Here is a 16659-nt window from a genome sequence, read left to right on the forward strand (position 1 = left end):
GACCCACTTGACCAATGTAGAAACACAAAGTCATGTATCTTTTACGATGCCGCCATCATTATCAAGCTCGCTCACGATGGTGGTCTTCTGCATTCCATTAAATTACGATTTCGTTAAATGAACAATATGTTTATATACAGGGGCCGCGGAACCGGGCTGAAGCACCCCCCCCCCCCCACACACACTTTTTTTTCAAAATCGTGTACAAAAACGTAAAAATGGCCATCTGAATGTGATTTTTTGCATGGTCAGCCCCCCCCCACTTTCCATTTTGAAAAGCATTCCGCGGCCCCTATTATATTATTTATTGTCATTGCTTATTTGAAGACCACAGTATTGTTAATATTTGTATATATTGCATATCTCTGATGTGAATGCAGAAATAAAATTAAAATCAAATCAAATCGAATATGTTCAATTACATTTTGTAGACAATCATTGTATTAGTACATGATTTAAGAATATAGAAAAGTTCGGAGGGGAATGCTTTCTATCATTGCAGAGTATTTTTAAAGCTGGTCTTTTTCACTTTAACTTTACTGTACTACTGTCTAATTGACTTGACATGGTATTGTGACCTTGGAACGAGTTTTTGACTGAAGGTGCTGATGTGATTTTTTTTTAATGAAGGTCATTTTGCTACATTTACCCATTTTTACAAGTCTTTAATACATGGGGTGCTGCCTATATGGCATATATGGAGAATAATACACGAAGTTAAGGTAATCACCTCCAGCACCACTGCTTTCCGGGTCCATGACAAGGTATTATGCTTTTCTTGTATTTACAATGTTAACTAGACTTTGATCAGTCTTTTAATGTTTGTCCAATATATTGTCCAATATTCTGCACATGGAGCAAACTTCTGACACTTTTTTCTATTCATGCGCCCCCTTCGTGATACATTTCCTTCCAAATAATATTTTAATATTTGGCATTACACTTTATTTATATAGTGCATAATTGCACATTATTGCAAAATAAAATGTAATTTTTATTTGTACTTCAGTGTTGAATACAAATACTTCGTGTTACACGCTTCTTGGGCAACACGAAGTTGAAATAAGAGGCATAAAGGAAAGCGTAAAGTGTCTTTGTCCTATGATGTAAAAAAAAAACCCAACTACTTTCATATTACATATATCCCGGCTTATTGAAATTATCAGTTTCGAAATACTCCATCTTTCAGGGAGGGGGGGGGGCATCCGAGGTGATAATTGCACAGGAATTAACGTTGATAGTGAATACAAACTAGATAATAATTTACGGGTGTGACTTTCAAACATAATGTCTTTATCTTAATTGTTTGAATCCCTTTTGATTTTGATTTAAGATTCGGCTTAATTGTATTTTACACTTCGTTGTTATTTGGTTTGCCTTTATCAATTGAACATGCTGTATATAAAACTCAATGTTTACAACTATTTCAATGATTATAGATCCCTTGTGCAGTTTTAAAAAATATGCCTTTTGACCAACAATCCTGTTAGTATACTCACTTCAAAAAGTTCCATATTAGCTGAGAGCTGAGAGATTTCATACTAGATTTCATGCCAAATTTCATGCTTGATAAAGTTCTTATGATAGTCTGTGTATCAGCATAATATAGCGTGTGGTCAATGTTTCGATCCTGCCGGAAATTGTGCATCATATCTTTTACCGGTATGTATGCAAGTCATTTTGTGTCTGGGAAATCTCCATGTGTTTTTTCAGGATCTGTGTTGACTAGGCCAGTCCCATATTGATATTTTCGTGCTGTGTCACTTTGGAAGGCTGTCTCTAATTGAAGAACCGGTAAGTTGGCAGTTGCGCGGCCCATCCCACTTTCAATTATATCATTACGTAATTCCAAACAACATGTCTAAGATCCACCAGATCGAGGGGCCGCTTGCACTCAGCTGATCCGTGTACCCCACCCTCTGCTCCATCGTTGAATGGATCTAAACAAAGCCCAGCGTACCTAGATCGTATTGATACAGTCGTTCAAAGAGCGGTGGCCGTGGCAATGGAACGCGAGAGACAAAAACTCAATGATGACATGGATAAGATGACGCCAGTGTGTCTTGAGTGATTATAATATCGCGGATTTGATTCTTGATTTTGATAACGAAATCAGTGAATTTGCTGATCTCCAATAGATTGGTTGTAAGCACTAATGAACGCAGTCATAGCATGTTTTCTAACAAGTTCATTGATTATAATAGTTTCTTCTATAAATGACAACATTGTTAATAGATGTACTTCTTTAAAATTTCTGGGTGTGACTATTGATAGTATAGGTTATCATTTAATGAAAACATTGATATCATCTGCATGAAAATTTCGAAAAAATGCAGGTATCCTAAACATTCATTTTTTTCAACCAAAAAAAAATATAAAAATGATATATATAATTCTATCATTTCACCATATTTTCGATACTGCAGCATTCCCTGGACTTCCTGTACTTCATATTCAATGTAACGTTTATACCGGCTACAAAAAAGAGCAGCGAGAGTCATTACATATGCTAATTTTCTTGCCTAATCCAAGCCGATGTTTAGTCAATTAAATTTGTTGAATGTATATGATTTCTCCGATTATGAAATTGCAACAACAAAAAAATATGTATTTAATTTACAAAAGCTATATTCCTAACAATATCTCAGAAATATTTTGTTACAATGCCGATGTTCCCATACTTGCCAACCTAGAAGAAAACAAAAGCGGTAGACTCGGCGAGGGAGCAGAGCGACCGAGCGGGGGAGGGTCTGGGAGAGAGGCTTGCCCCCTGAAGGGCTAGAGACATTTTATATAAATTTTGAAATATATTTGATACATTTTTAAGCACTATCAGATCTGAATTTAATGTGCTATTTTAATCATGATATACCCCTAACTAGTGAATGGTGTATACTTCTAATAGGCCTATAGGCATTTGTAACAAAGTGATAGATCTATATAGTTTGAAATCAGAGTGATCAGTCTAACAGTCGTTTAATAAAATATTACATCTTTTTATATTTTGTTATTTATCTAAGCATTTAAGAAACCTTTGTCTTCACGCTCTTTAAATTCAAAAGTAATTATGTCAATTAAAACAATATCAGTCGCATGTCAAGTTTGATTTCTGTCTTTTGAACTGACAAAGTACTCTATTACAGTGCTACTATTTGTCATGCTGGCAATTTCTCTCATTTAACGGAAAATAGACAATTTCTATAAGATTTTTGTTTATCCTGATTTAACGTGGAAACATGGAAGTGAATAACAATCTTAAAGGACAAGTCCATCACCCAAACAAAAAGTTGATTTGAACAAAAAGAGAAAAATCAAACAAGCAGAACACTGAAAAGTTCATTAAAAATCGGATGTAAAATACATGTAAGAATGTAATAATATTTTGAAGTTTTGCTTAGTTTCATAAAACAGTTATATGAAAATCCCCGGGGGAAAATCCTGGTCTCTAAGCAAATGAGCGGACTGACAAAGCCACTCACTATTTCTTTTGCATTTTATTTTGTGAAATAAATGAGTTATACCATTTTTCCTCATGATCCTGTAATAAAACAAAGTTTTATTCCTCCCTGAATACGTGGAATTACCATTGTTTTAACATTGTACGGTAGGGTTCAGTGAACTTATTATAACCCCCTTACTGCATGCTACCCCCCCCCCCCATCCCAGAGCCGGTGAACTACCCATTTTTTTTTTAATTTGTATAAGTTGTAATTTGTAGTCGTAAGTTATTTTGTATAGGATTGATTTATGTTTCCTTTATTTGTTTGTATATTGTATGTTTGTATTTTTTAACGTGTACACTGGACCCCTCAGAAGAACAGCCTGTGGCTAAAGAGGGTCATCCAGCCTACGAGTGGAAAATAAATAAATGTAGAGTCTGTAAAAAAATTGAAATAAAAACAAATTTTGTAATGGAAATATTGGATCAATAGGTATTGTCATGCCGAGGACATTTTTTCAATAGCGCCTTACCCGCCATCATTTACTAGTTCCTTATGAGCCAATGTTTTGCGCATACACAAAATATGAATGACACGTTGTAACTCTCTCGACTGGACCTACATTATTAGCCTTGCCCCCGCCACGCCCACGTCGCGGTAGTATTGGCGGAAGGCGGAGCGCAGTGATGTGCACGCATTATGCGTGACGCATCCGCATATCGTATTACGATCAAAAGTAGATCTTAAGAGGTTTGTAAGCATTATCATAGTCACTGAATCGTGTAGATCTAGGGTTGTCGTTTTTGCGTAAAAATGTATGAAAATCCTTTTGGCTATCAGATATTTAAAAAAGCGGTAGATTCTATCGAAATGAGAATTAAAAAGCGATAGGTGCTCAAAATGCCTGAAAAGCGGTAGGCTACCATAGGCGGATCCGGGGGGGGGTGTCCGAGGCCCCCCCCCCTTTGGCGAAGCAAAACAAATAAAAAAAAGGGAAAGAAAAAAAGATGGGAAGAGAGGGGAAAAAAGAAGGGGAACAAAAGAGGAAAAAAACGAGTGAATAAAATAAGATGAGGGGAAGACTTGGAAAATAATTAAAATCTTTCGTGTCATCACTAAATAAAATTTTCGCGCGCACTCGCATTGCATTTTAGATGATTTACATATCTTGTTCAATATGGAGTTTAGATATTAATATAATACATATATCATCTGGGAAATCGAAATTTTATTATTTTGTGTGATTTACAAATTGATTTTTTTTTAAAGTCCCTTGTAAAAATGTCAGTTTTATGGTCTGAATATCATCATTTCCTGCTCGCGCTGTCCGCTCGCAAATTTTGATTTATCAGGTACCTATTATGTTCGTGTATTCCATGAAGTTTTCAAAATATCCCTTTTCAGGTCTGATTGTCAAAACGTATCAGCTAGCGCTACACGCTCGCATTTTAATTGGCGAGTTATGTATGTCTCGATTATACAACAAACTACTTAAAATCTCTTTTCATGACAGTGTATAAAAAAATTAGGCTCGCAATTTGCGCTCGCATAAATGGTTAATAATGTATTAACTGATGCATCCTAGTTATGATTACAAAGTGATTGAAATGTCCAGTTTTCAGGCCATTATATCATCAGATTTCGCACCCTCATTAGGTATTAATGAATAAGATATTGCCTTTTGTTTCATCTTGAGCTTAGCAAGAGGAATAGGCAGACAGTCTTCATTTTCATATGATGACATGTCCTAAGGACATTATCATTATCCAGTTTCAGATCACAATATCAAAAATTTTCTGCTCGCGCTTTGTACTCTCATTATTAATGTAGAAAGATCCCCTATTATTCTTTCCATGATTTACAAAACATGAATAGAGGTCCCGATTTAAAGTCTGAATTTCGATTTTTTTTTCCGCTCGCACTTCGCGCTCACATCCATTGTTTAGTTTCATAGCTATCTTGTTCACGATTATAAAATATATTTATGTAGAAATGTCAAAAATTTTCAGCTCGCGCTTCGCGCTCGCATGATTGATTGCTGAAATATGCAACGTCTCCATATATGACTAAGTGACAGTCCTTAACAGGTACCTTTTCGATCAGTTCAAAACGCATATGAAAAATTTCTGCTCGCGCTTTACGCTCGCATTATTAATGTAAGGAAGATCCTCAATTATCCTTTTCATGATTTACAAACATTGAATAGAGTCTTGTTCAGTAGGTGTAAATCTTGAAATTTTCCGCTCGCATTAATTGTGTAGTTATATACCTATTCTGTTTAAGTTACAAAAAGTGATTAGAATTTCCATTCTTCGCGTAAAAATGTCAAAAAATTTCTGCTCGCGCTTCGCGCTCGTATTATTTGATTTTTCAAATATGTAACGTCTTTATGGCTAACTGCATACAATCTTTAACAGGTACCTTTTCCATCAGTTCATTTCTACTCGCGCTTCGCGTTCTTAGTAATTATTTAGTTGCATACACATCTTTTTCAGGATAACAAACATTGCCCAGAATGTTCAGATTTTAGGAAAAATACAAAAGGTTTTCAAAAAAATTAGCTCGCGCTTTATGATATTATATATTTATGTTGATTAATAAGAATAAAGCTAAAAAGTTACTATTAGGACTACCCCTTCAAGGAAACCAAATATCATCTTCGAGCGGCCGATCGAGGAAAATTCCCCCCCCCTTACTGGCGAAGGCTGGATGGCGCCCCTGGACTACCGCCAAAAGCGGTATATATATATATATATTTTTTTTTTTTTACAAAGGACCAATTATCTAGAACAAGTTACCATTTTCTGATAAATCTAGTCCAACATTACGTGTTTTTAAAAGGAGTTTAAAAACCCAACTTCTCAATAAATATTCAAATAATGTATGATCAGGTTTCTTTTCTTCCCCCTTTATTTTAAAGTGATTACTGTTGATATATATATAGTGTTAACATTAATATTTTCCCATTTTATGTTTAAAGTTTATATCTAGTATTCAGTATTTATTATAATATTACGTTATCAGCATAAATTCCTGTAACCCCAAACTAAATTTATTGCGTGATCAATCAGTACATGCTTATCAGGGGGTAAATGGACTTATTCCTGCAGATATTCCACGGAGTGGCACAAAATGAACCTTTCTCTGGCATGTGGACAACACGCATGTTTGACTGAAGTTTGTGGGACCCACTATCGTCTGCATGTTTCATGGTTGAGATTGCTTCGTATATACGATGCATGTAATATGCATGCAGGCAAGGCACATATACACCGGGCGGGAACAGTCCTTTCTCGTCTCTTTTCGTTGCAAAGTCACACAACACATTACCGAGCCGATGATGCATCTCTCCATCTCTCTTTCTTTCCCCCTTTCTCTCCCTCTCTCTCCTCCTCCCCTGTATCTCTCTCCTTCTCACCCTCATTATTCCTTTAGCATGAGGCGGCGACGTACTGGGAGCACCCTTAAATGAATGATTCACACTTTCTCTCGCTTTCCTGAGGAAAAGAAGGGTTTCAAGCGTTGCACAGCGGAAAGAGGACTCATGATACAGTACACCCTAACGCTGTGATATAGGCGGCATCCATGTCATAGTCGTGTGTCCTGTATTTAGGAACCTCATGATGGAGAGAAAGCATCTGTCGGGCCAATACAGAGGGTACAGAGGTCTCTAACCATGGTGGATTTATATTTCACATTCAGGATACTTGCCAGACTGGAATTGGATTAACCCACACACAGGTACGTTGAATCCCGTGTTGAATCTATCTTCATGGAACCCGAGGAGCAAGCATTTATATGTATGTATATTACCAACTACATATATTATGCATATATATATATATATATATATATATATATATATATATATATATATATATATATATATATATATAATATATATATATATACATAAGCTATGTGTGTTGTTTCTCCTAGAATAATATGATTAAAGATTTGTCCTAGACCTTTTAAAAAGAAGCAAGAAGAAGCAAACATTGTTTAGCAATAGTGTTAAACCGGGATTTAACAAATAATGATTGATTGTTTCCTCTAGGAAGTAAGTCATCTGAATCACTAAAATAGATCCATGAAAATGTTTGGCTGGTTTGGTGTTGTACGGTGTTTTAGTGACATTGCTGTAAAACAACAACAACAACAAAGGATTAGATTTATATATAGTTTTAACCTTGTGTATAGGCTGTATAGATGGATATGAATATTTCGTATGGGGCTCTGTTAATTGTTTTATTTTCCTACTAATATTCTATTTACAGTTGATGGGAACTTGGAATGAAATATATCTGACGGTCTCATAGTGGGAAGAATCCGTCCATCCTTGCTTTGGATGCAAGTCTTTCCGGTGGGGTCCATCACAGATGACCCATTGACAATGAAAGAAGCACCAAAATCAAAGAAGACCAGACTGATGTTCTTTTCAACTCTGGTCATAGTAACTACCGTTTGGTTAATACTTTGGACAACGTCTCCTGATCATGGTCATTTGACATGGCAAGAAGATGTATCATCCACGCCTGCATTGTGCCATCCTTCAACAATCAGGTACGTGTCTGAGAAGATACCTACGAACTCCCTGAACAAAGGTTGCACCCCCTCCCACATATGCGCCCCACCTTTGTGACCTTATGACTGTTCTTACTCAGGAAATATTAGGATTTCATAATGATCAGATTTAATGATAAAGCATATATATATATTGCCGGGGTTTAAAATAAATGCATATGGACTGTAATTAGGGACCAATCAAATTCTTGATTTAGTTTGAATCCTAAAAGTTTAGTTATAGATCTGGAGTGATTTGAAATTGAATCCTTTGAAATTGAAATATGAATTTGTAGGATTCAGACTAAATCCGGAGTTTGATTGGTCCATGACGGCTGTCCATCTGCATTTATTATTGAATCCCTATTTGTATATCATGAATATACATCATTACATGTACTGACAAAAGTCGATAATATTTTTTCTCTCTCTCTTACTGTCGGGCGATAATGATGATAATCATGAGAACGACAGTAGGCCAATCTTAAACACCAAATTCTCATGAATTATGTGCTCAAGACGATATATAGAAAGGAGGAAATTTGGTTTGGGATGGATTAAGGATAAATGGGATAACAATGAATGGAAGAAAATAATAAAGAGATTAGTTGTAAGAGCAATGTTTGAATCATTTTGGGAATATTACGAATGTCATCCACTTTTCCACTACTACTCCACTACTACTCAAGGAAACCAAGAAAATCGCATCGAATTTCTTCTCGTTTAAATAACGACATACACTGCACTTAGAACGTAACTTGCACGCTAGTTTACCATGATGTAAATTAGGCCTACACTATTAAAAAAATTATCCTTAAAAGAAGTTCCTGCAGCAGAGTCTCAAGAACGCCTGTAATCTTACCAGATCATGTAACATGACAGGAAATTGGAATTTGGTGTATGGAACCTACAAATTTCTGTTAATAAACCACCCTTTTCCCCTTTTTAAACAGACCTGTTCTGTTAAATTGCAGAAAAAAATCCTGTTTTATGAATTTACAGAATGATTCTGTTATTGCTTTCTGCAAAATCTTCTTTTTTTCCTGTAAAGTCAGTTTTTTTTTAAATCAGTGTACCATAATGCATGAAGGCATAGGAGAGTGACGTTAAAGCATTCATTCAACTCTTTCTTCCTTGTTCTTTTGTCATCTATATGCTATTTCCTGATTATTTTGTTGTTGTTTTTTTCGTAAGACCGTTAAAAGACAATTTCTATTATTAAAGGAAGTTATTATCTCCATTCACCTGACATTAACATTTTATTTCATAAAGTTTGAAAAAACGGGAAAATGGTTATTATACTGTACTCTCATATGGATACGAATATAATATTTCTGTCAAAATTAATAAACTGGTGTAACCGTTCTATTTTATAGCTTTGTGCTCGAATCAGACTTATTCATGATTTCATTATCGAACTTGGGTTAATCAGCTTTTTTAAAATGACAAAGTTAATTGAGGTACACAAACGTTTAGGCAAAAAAATCGATTTTGTTAGTATTACGGGGTAATAATAAACATTTAACCTATTTGAGACTTTAATAAGGAACTGCATTAGAATCAGCCCGAATGCATTTTTGTGCATGATTATGACGAGAAGGGGTAGTGAGATAGGTAACTATTGATTGTTTGTCATTGGTACATAGAGCTCAATATACCTCAGTACAGTCAGTATACATGGCATCTTATCCACAAATTCAACCTTTGTCCAGCTGTGTAGATTTCACAAAATTGTATTTAAAATGGCAAAGGAAACACGTGTGGGTTGGTTTGCTTGAGAATGATGCGAGTGAACAGATAGAAGGGAGAGGTGAGGATGATTTTCTGCATTCAATATTTTGCTGGATCAAGACACTAACGGGGTCACCAACTGCCTGCAACAGACATGATGGAAGATGGTTGCTAAAGTAGGTCACTCGGTGAAAGAATGAAAGATGAGGCGAGGAGTTGGGCAAAGAACAACACAGCGACATCCGATCGTCTCATTGATTTAACCTATTTGTGGCTAGCTTCTTAATATCCAGCTATGGACAAAGCATGTCACACATTAATATCTTAATAGCCAATCGAATTCAAATAAGCCAAGACATAATCATTTTTTTATCATTATTTTGTAGCTGAAGTGATTTAGGGGGTTGCTCTTTCAAATGTTTAGAGAAAATGTCAAAATGATATGTAACCATGCATCAATTTTGTTTTGGATATACATTCATTGCTTTTCTCTCCTTCCTAAATGGAAAAAAAAGAAATGATGCACACAAACAATGTAAATGAAATGCTAGATAGAAAGCGAGAATATGAAATACCAAATTAATATAGAAATGGTGGAATTGATCGGCATTATCATTGAATTCAGGCTGCGACTATTTATTTTGCACTGGTGCACCGGAGGGATAATCAGTATATGCATTGGGAAAATACTAATGGTGAAAATCTCAGATAAGCTCAGGGGGTGAATCTAAAATCCAATTTGAGATTTCTTAGTTTTTTTAACGTCTCATTGCTCGCACTTAACATGCTAATGAGTCTTGCATGAACAGGATTATGAAAAATAAACACCCTTTTGTCATGCTTGTGACGATAATCATGGATTATATTACGCGTTAGTTCTGGCAAACCATTATGTGTAAAAAAGTACTTTCTATAAACATGATAAATGAGATTCAGAATGTATCCTGGTAGTATTCGAAATATATGCGGGGGATATACATAACCCTTTGTTGTTTTCATATACAGCTGCAAATATTCTGACCGATATCAATAGATATTGGACTATCATGACGATCAGTAATTTAACAATTGACATATTGAAACGTTATTGAAATAGGACCTGCTTGAGAAAATAAACTTTAGAAAACTAACAACAGATTTTTAAAAACTAGGTATGGTTTTCTATAAGCCTATATCCTGCAATTTTCATGATATAATCACGTTAAAACAAAGGGGGATTAGCGTAGGACATGATGATAATAATGATGAAAATGATAATGATAACGGTATATTTACCCAGTGTAGCCACTTCAGTTCCGAAAACTGTTCTCCCAGCGGCAGCGGGCTCTGCCATTATTACCAGGCTAAGCTGTAGGCTACCTATTCAGGAGCACACAGCTTTTTGAGGAATTACTTCCTGCCGGTACCCATATACCTCACCCGGGTCGAGTGCAGCACACACTGGATTAATTCCTTACTTGAAGGAAACTACGCCATGACTGGGATTTGAACCCACGACACTAATCCACTGGGCCACGACGCTCCACGAATGATGAAAATCCTCCCCTCCCAACAGTCACCGTGTTGTATCAAATTAATATTCTCAAACAGTCCTCTCAAAAACATATATGTTTACGAATGCATTGATGTAAACAAATGATAATTCATTCTCAAGGACGCAAATCCTACTAATTCTAGGAGCTTTTGAGATTATTCACTCTATTCACAGTATGCTATTTTTATGACCTTATTCAAAATTCATTTCATATCAAGATACCTGCAAAACCAACGCAGTCATTTAAGTACCTATAATGTGACAGGTCAATAATCCCGTTTTCACAATTTCCACAAATTACTTTGTAGAATCATGATATAAGCACATTGGTGTATACTGTTAAACATAATTTAAACAGCACTGCTTACTATGTGAATCGCACATTTTAAACAAGTGTTTAATATCTTAAACAAAGTTTAAATTCAAATAATTCAATCATCAATAATTCAAGCATGGTTGTTTATTAAGATTTTAAACACTAACATTGTTTCAACTGTGCGATTCCAATAGTAAACAGCGTTGTTTAAATGATTTATAGTGTATACCGATTTGGGCTTGGTGCAGTAACGACCAAATAAAAAAAAAGAGAAAGGAAAACAAAAGAGTGAAAGGGGAGGATAGTGAAATATGATGTCAAAAATCTACCAGAGATTTATCTGTTAACAAGGTCAAAGTTTGCTGTCGGTCGCTCAATGTTCCTCATACAGCCATGCCCGCGGCCCCTTCAAAATATATCGAGGTTTCTTTGATCCTTGATGTTGGGATGCTATTGCATATTTTCATTTTCATCAATGTACACGGACTATTGTATTTAATATAAGGCTGTTGTTTTTGACTGCATGGTTTGAATCTTCAGTAAGAAGAAGCTCACCTTGACGATAAGTTGTTTTTTTTTATTCAAGATAAAAATAAAGGTTTGATAAAAATCCTTTAAATAATAAGAGAGTTATGACTTTTTTTCAAAGGTTTTAATTTCATGTATAAGCAGATCCTTTATAAGATGAACATTATGAATAAAATTATTTTCTTATTAAAGGGGGAATAAAACTAAGTATATGTTGATTGCAGCCAGCGGCGGAGGAATTGGGGGCAGTGGGACTTAGCCCCACCACTTTTTAAAGTGGAGGCCTGCCCCCCCCCCTCCTCCACCCCACCACTTTTCGAGAGAAAAACCATATAATCTGATTAATACTACTGCTAATGGATTCCATTGAATGTCGTGAAGGTGCTTAAATTTCGCATTCTAGAAACCTAAATGTTCTTGCGCGATCGCTCCGCCACTGCTCTCAATTTTACCAGAATTTGTCCATGACAAATCCCTCCGTTTGAGGTTATTGTAAAGGTAATCTTCCATTTTATCAGGAGAGAATGGTTAAAACGAGTCCATTTATGAATTTTAATTATTCCTATTCCTTTTAAATATAACTTTGATTATTTAGTAATTAAAATTTTTTTAAATTCACTGCATGGCGTGAAGCAAAGGGGGATGGTCCTGACATCTTTGTCGGAGCGGAGAATGATTTGTGATAATTTTGAGGATCTGACATCATCAGCTGCCCATTGCATATTCATGATACCGTAGAAACCGTTTCACCGAAACAACGCAAAACCCTAAATGTGATGACTTCGCTATGTCAGAATTTGATGAAATTTTCAGTGGATAGTCCGAGTTTACTCCAAATTTTATCACTTCTTTCATCCTGGAGTATCCCCTTTGTTTTGGTCATACCATAGGTCCATGGTCATACAAAAAGTGCAGACGAGGAAACGGCAGACATACGAAAATGAGGCTTAATAAATTTATCACGTAATGGATAGACGACAAGTGAAGTCCCCCTCGCCTGTCATGCCTGTCGATTCAATATAACTTTTTAGAACATAATCATGTTATCCAATCATGGCTATGATTTAAAGAGAAACTCTCACCGCGAAGTTCATCAAACATTTATAGCAACAAATCACAATAAAAAATGTCGGTTAATTCTTATAGAACGCCATCGTCTTATCATCACCGTACGACCATGGAGCTGTAAAACACAGATAGCTCCATGGTATGACTACATGTATGTGTCAAGGCACATCGGCCATCAGTTTATAATTTACATTCATTGTATTAAAACAGCAAATGCTATTTCAGATTCAGATTGAAATTCGACTATATCATCATGACCATCGCTCATTATAATTTTGGCCTATTATACGCCTTCAGGTTGAATCCGAAATGTCTGCGCGCCCATTTCACTTTAGGGTAGGCACATGCCTCAAATAGTTTCATGAATTAGCTGCTAGATGGAATGAATACCCATGATTCTGCATTGCTCCCTTCACGGCACGAGAAAGGATGAACAAGGAAAGGGAGGTACCAATCAGTGGCGTATGCAGGGGGGGGGGATGGTTACAGGGGTTCAGCTCCCTTACTTTTTTTTGATACCCCAAATCCCCCTAAATGTTTAAAGACCTTTTTTAGTTGTCAGCTAGGACCCCCCCCCCCCCCTTAAAATAAATACTGCGTACGCTACATGGTGCCAATCAAGGTGGATACATGATTTTCAACAAGATTCTGCAGTATATTTTATTTCATCTTTATTCATTATTCAATCGTCTATCTTATGATGGAGGCCGTTTGTACAGGGATTATGATACGTGTTATCAGATAGCGATTTTATATACAGTATAAAGGTGGCAATTTTTCAAAATGTAAAGCTAATTTGGCCGCCGATGTTGATATTAAAGGCGGGATAAACCTAACCTTTGTGGTGAACATATATAACCGGTCCAGTAGGCAGGTTAATCAACCGGTTCAAGCAGATAATTTGATGAACATTTTTATATTTCTTTCTGCGTTTGTTCCTATAGTAATGTGGGTTACTTTAATGTATACCTTTTGTGTCTCTTACATAATGTAATTTAGGAATGGAATGAATACGATCAATCTAAATTCGAATTGAATGTATTCTCGGGGATAAGGAAACCACTTACATGTAAATTAGTTTTACTTCAATTCGGGTAACTAATCTATTGAAGAATGTTCATATTTCAAGTTACTGCAGACATAATGAGAGTTGATTATGAGCAAACTGCACTGCGTGGAAATTTTGTTCTTAGAATGGCAAAGAACTAAAATGATTGTTGTCATTCCGAAACGTTATTACTGATGTTAAATGATACTATCATTATCATCATTGTAATGAATTATATCAGTTATTCTCGACGCTGTCTAATTTGCTCTGAGCTAATGAGATGCACGTATTCTGGAAGCTGATAACAGCATTCAGTAAAATCACTATTTATGAAATGCTCCAACAGTCGCCCTGTTTCAATATACCATGCAGTAATTTCAACATTAATTTCTTGAATGATTATTAAAAAACGTTTGCTTTTATTCCTATAGAGGAAACAATATTATAATCTCAGTTTTTTTTTCAAAATCGATTTAGATCTCGTATTTCAACCATATTTGCAATAGCTGATTGTTAAAACGCCAGGTGGTGAATCAGCCCAATAATTATAAAAAAAATCATGTACTTTGGCTCTATATTCCAACCTTTGATTGTATTAATAATACATCACTCCGAAACAAACTAAAAGATTAGTGTTTGTCTGGATTAAAGATTAATTTAATGATTCATACTGCCATTCTCATGATTCTGAATGTAAGCACCAAAAACAGAGACTGTCGTAGGTTAGGTCAATAACAACCTGGTCTCCTTCTTCCTCATGGCATTCTTCCATGATAAACAATATGATATGAAATATGTATATACATTAAAGAGAACGTTTATGTGATTCATCCTGTGATAGCGACGACCGTCTTTGTTTATGTCACGTATTCGAAACTAGACTTGAGTATAAATGTTTTCCGCTATTAAAAAAATGAAAAGTCAACTGGGAATTAGGCCTATATGCTATGGTTAACTCTGATTACAGAGTACTTTCAATCGGATGTATATATTGATTAAACAATATATATATATATATATATATATATATATATATATATATATATATATATATATATATATATATATATATATATATATATATATATATATATATATATATATATATATATATATATATATATATATAGCGACGACAACGTCTCCCGGTCTCGACTAGTTACTGGTCAGCTGGGTGCAACTGTTAGTAACATTTGACTATTTTCTAGTCGTATTTGACTATAATATAATTTATGTCAGAAATGTTATTATCAGTGATTGTCATATCAGTTGCACTCAGCTGCTGGTCTAGTCAATTTCACTGATTTGTTTAAGAGTGCCCCCCCCCCATTCCGTATAGACTGTGATTATACTTGCATGCATTCTCTGCACTTTGTAATTAACAAGTCATGATAATTGGATGTTTCTGAGATTGAGTTAAAAGACAATTTTCTGCCCGTCTTGCTAAATTGATTTTGGAATACTTGTTCCTCATCGTCGCACAGACAATTTAATTTCTCTGATGAGTGGAACTCAACTTATTTTATGGTGGAACTTGATGCCATTTATATTAACGAAAATGAAAATGACTTGGCAAAATTAGATTATCATCATGAAAGAAAAAAATCGAAGGCATGGATGTCATGAATAGTAAAATGAAATAACACTGCAGAGACGAAGGCAGGCATATGAGAATATCATTATCTGTACATAGACAGCTGATGGACCTTTTTTTGCTGTTGCTTTTTAGTGTATGAACATACTGAGTAGAATTAGAATTTTACTTGGAAATAAAATTATTATTAGTTTATACATTGCTTCCTTCTTTTGATCGTTAATGGTATTCTAGGGGGGGGGGCGGTTTCAGAAACCATTTCTGCTTAAAGTACTTTCATTACGTTTGAAATGTGATTGAGAGTCCATGCCGTAATAATGATTCCGGGTTCATCTTTCTGCCTTATATATCGCCTGTATCTCTAAGAGCAAAAAAAAATGGAATTCGGGTGACCTTTTTCAAATATAATTAAATCATAAAGTCATAATCAAGGTAAATTTACAATATTAACCTATTAAAACAGATCCGAGTAAAGCTTTTATAGCAAACTCAACGATAGACATGATAGAATAATACAAGGCAAACACACTAACGACATAGCATTGTACAGTTGCTATACTTGCTGTACTATTATATGGGTTCAAAACGGCTTGAAATATCGAAGAAAAATATCGAACGATAACCACATTTATAAATATCAGGATTACACCTCAAATTTCAATTTTTTGAAGTGGATGGAATGCTCCTTTCTTTCTTTTCTTTTTTTTGGGTGGGGGGGGGGCTAAATAACATTCCAAATCTTTCTGGGTATTCAAAACAATTTATTACGGTCTCAATGTTTGGTAAAACTTCGGGTGACCTTTTTAGGGTAGGGAATTTAATGCAAAAACATATCCA

At 35.2% G+C, this 16659-nt stretch overlaps 1 protein-coding gene across 5 annotated transcripts in view; it reads left to right on the forward strand.

The window, feature by feature from the left end:
- LOC121409277 (galactosylceramide sulfotransferase-like) overlaps nucleotides 1-16659 on the forward strand; it is a 35200-nt gene that overhangs the window by 7417 nt on the left and 11124 nt on the right. For 2 of the 5 annotated variants that reach the window (XM_041601173.1, XM_041601171.1), the window contains exons 2-3: nucleotides 6876-7181; nucleotides 7718-8003. In XM_041601173.1, coding sequence (XP_041457107.1) covers nucleotides 7789-8003 — 215 coding nt within the window. In that variant the 5' untranslated portion in view covers nucleotides 6876-7181; nucleotides 7718-7788. Of the gene's footprint in view, nucleotides 1-742; nucleotides 765-1471; nucleotides 1663-1713; nucleotides 1795-6875; nucleotides 7182-7717; nucleotides 8004-16659 lie in introns of those variants that run through there. The other 3 variants (XM_041601172.1, XM_041601175.1, XM_041601174.1) reach the window with 3 other exon arrangements.

The sequence above is a fragment of the Lytechinus variegatus genome, chromosome 2, assembly GCF_018143015.1.
Source record: "Lytechinus variegatus isolate NC3 chromosome 2, Lvar_3.0, whole genome shotgun sequence".
NCBI classification, from domain to species: Eukaryota; Metazoa; Echinodermata; class Echinoidea; order Temnopleuroida; family Toxopneustidae; genus Lytechinus; species Lytechinus variegatus.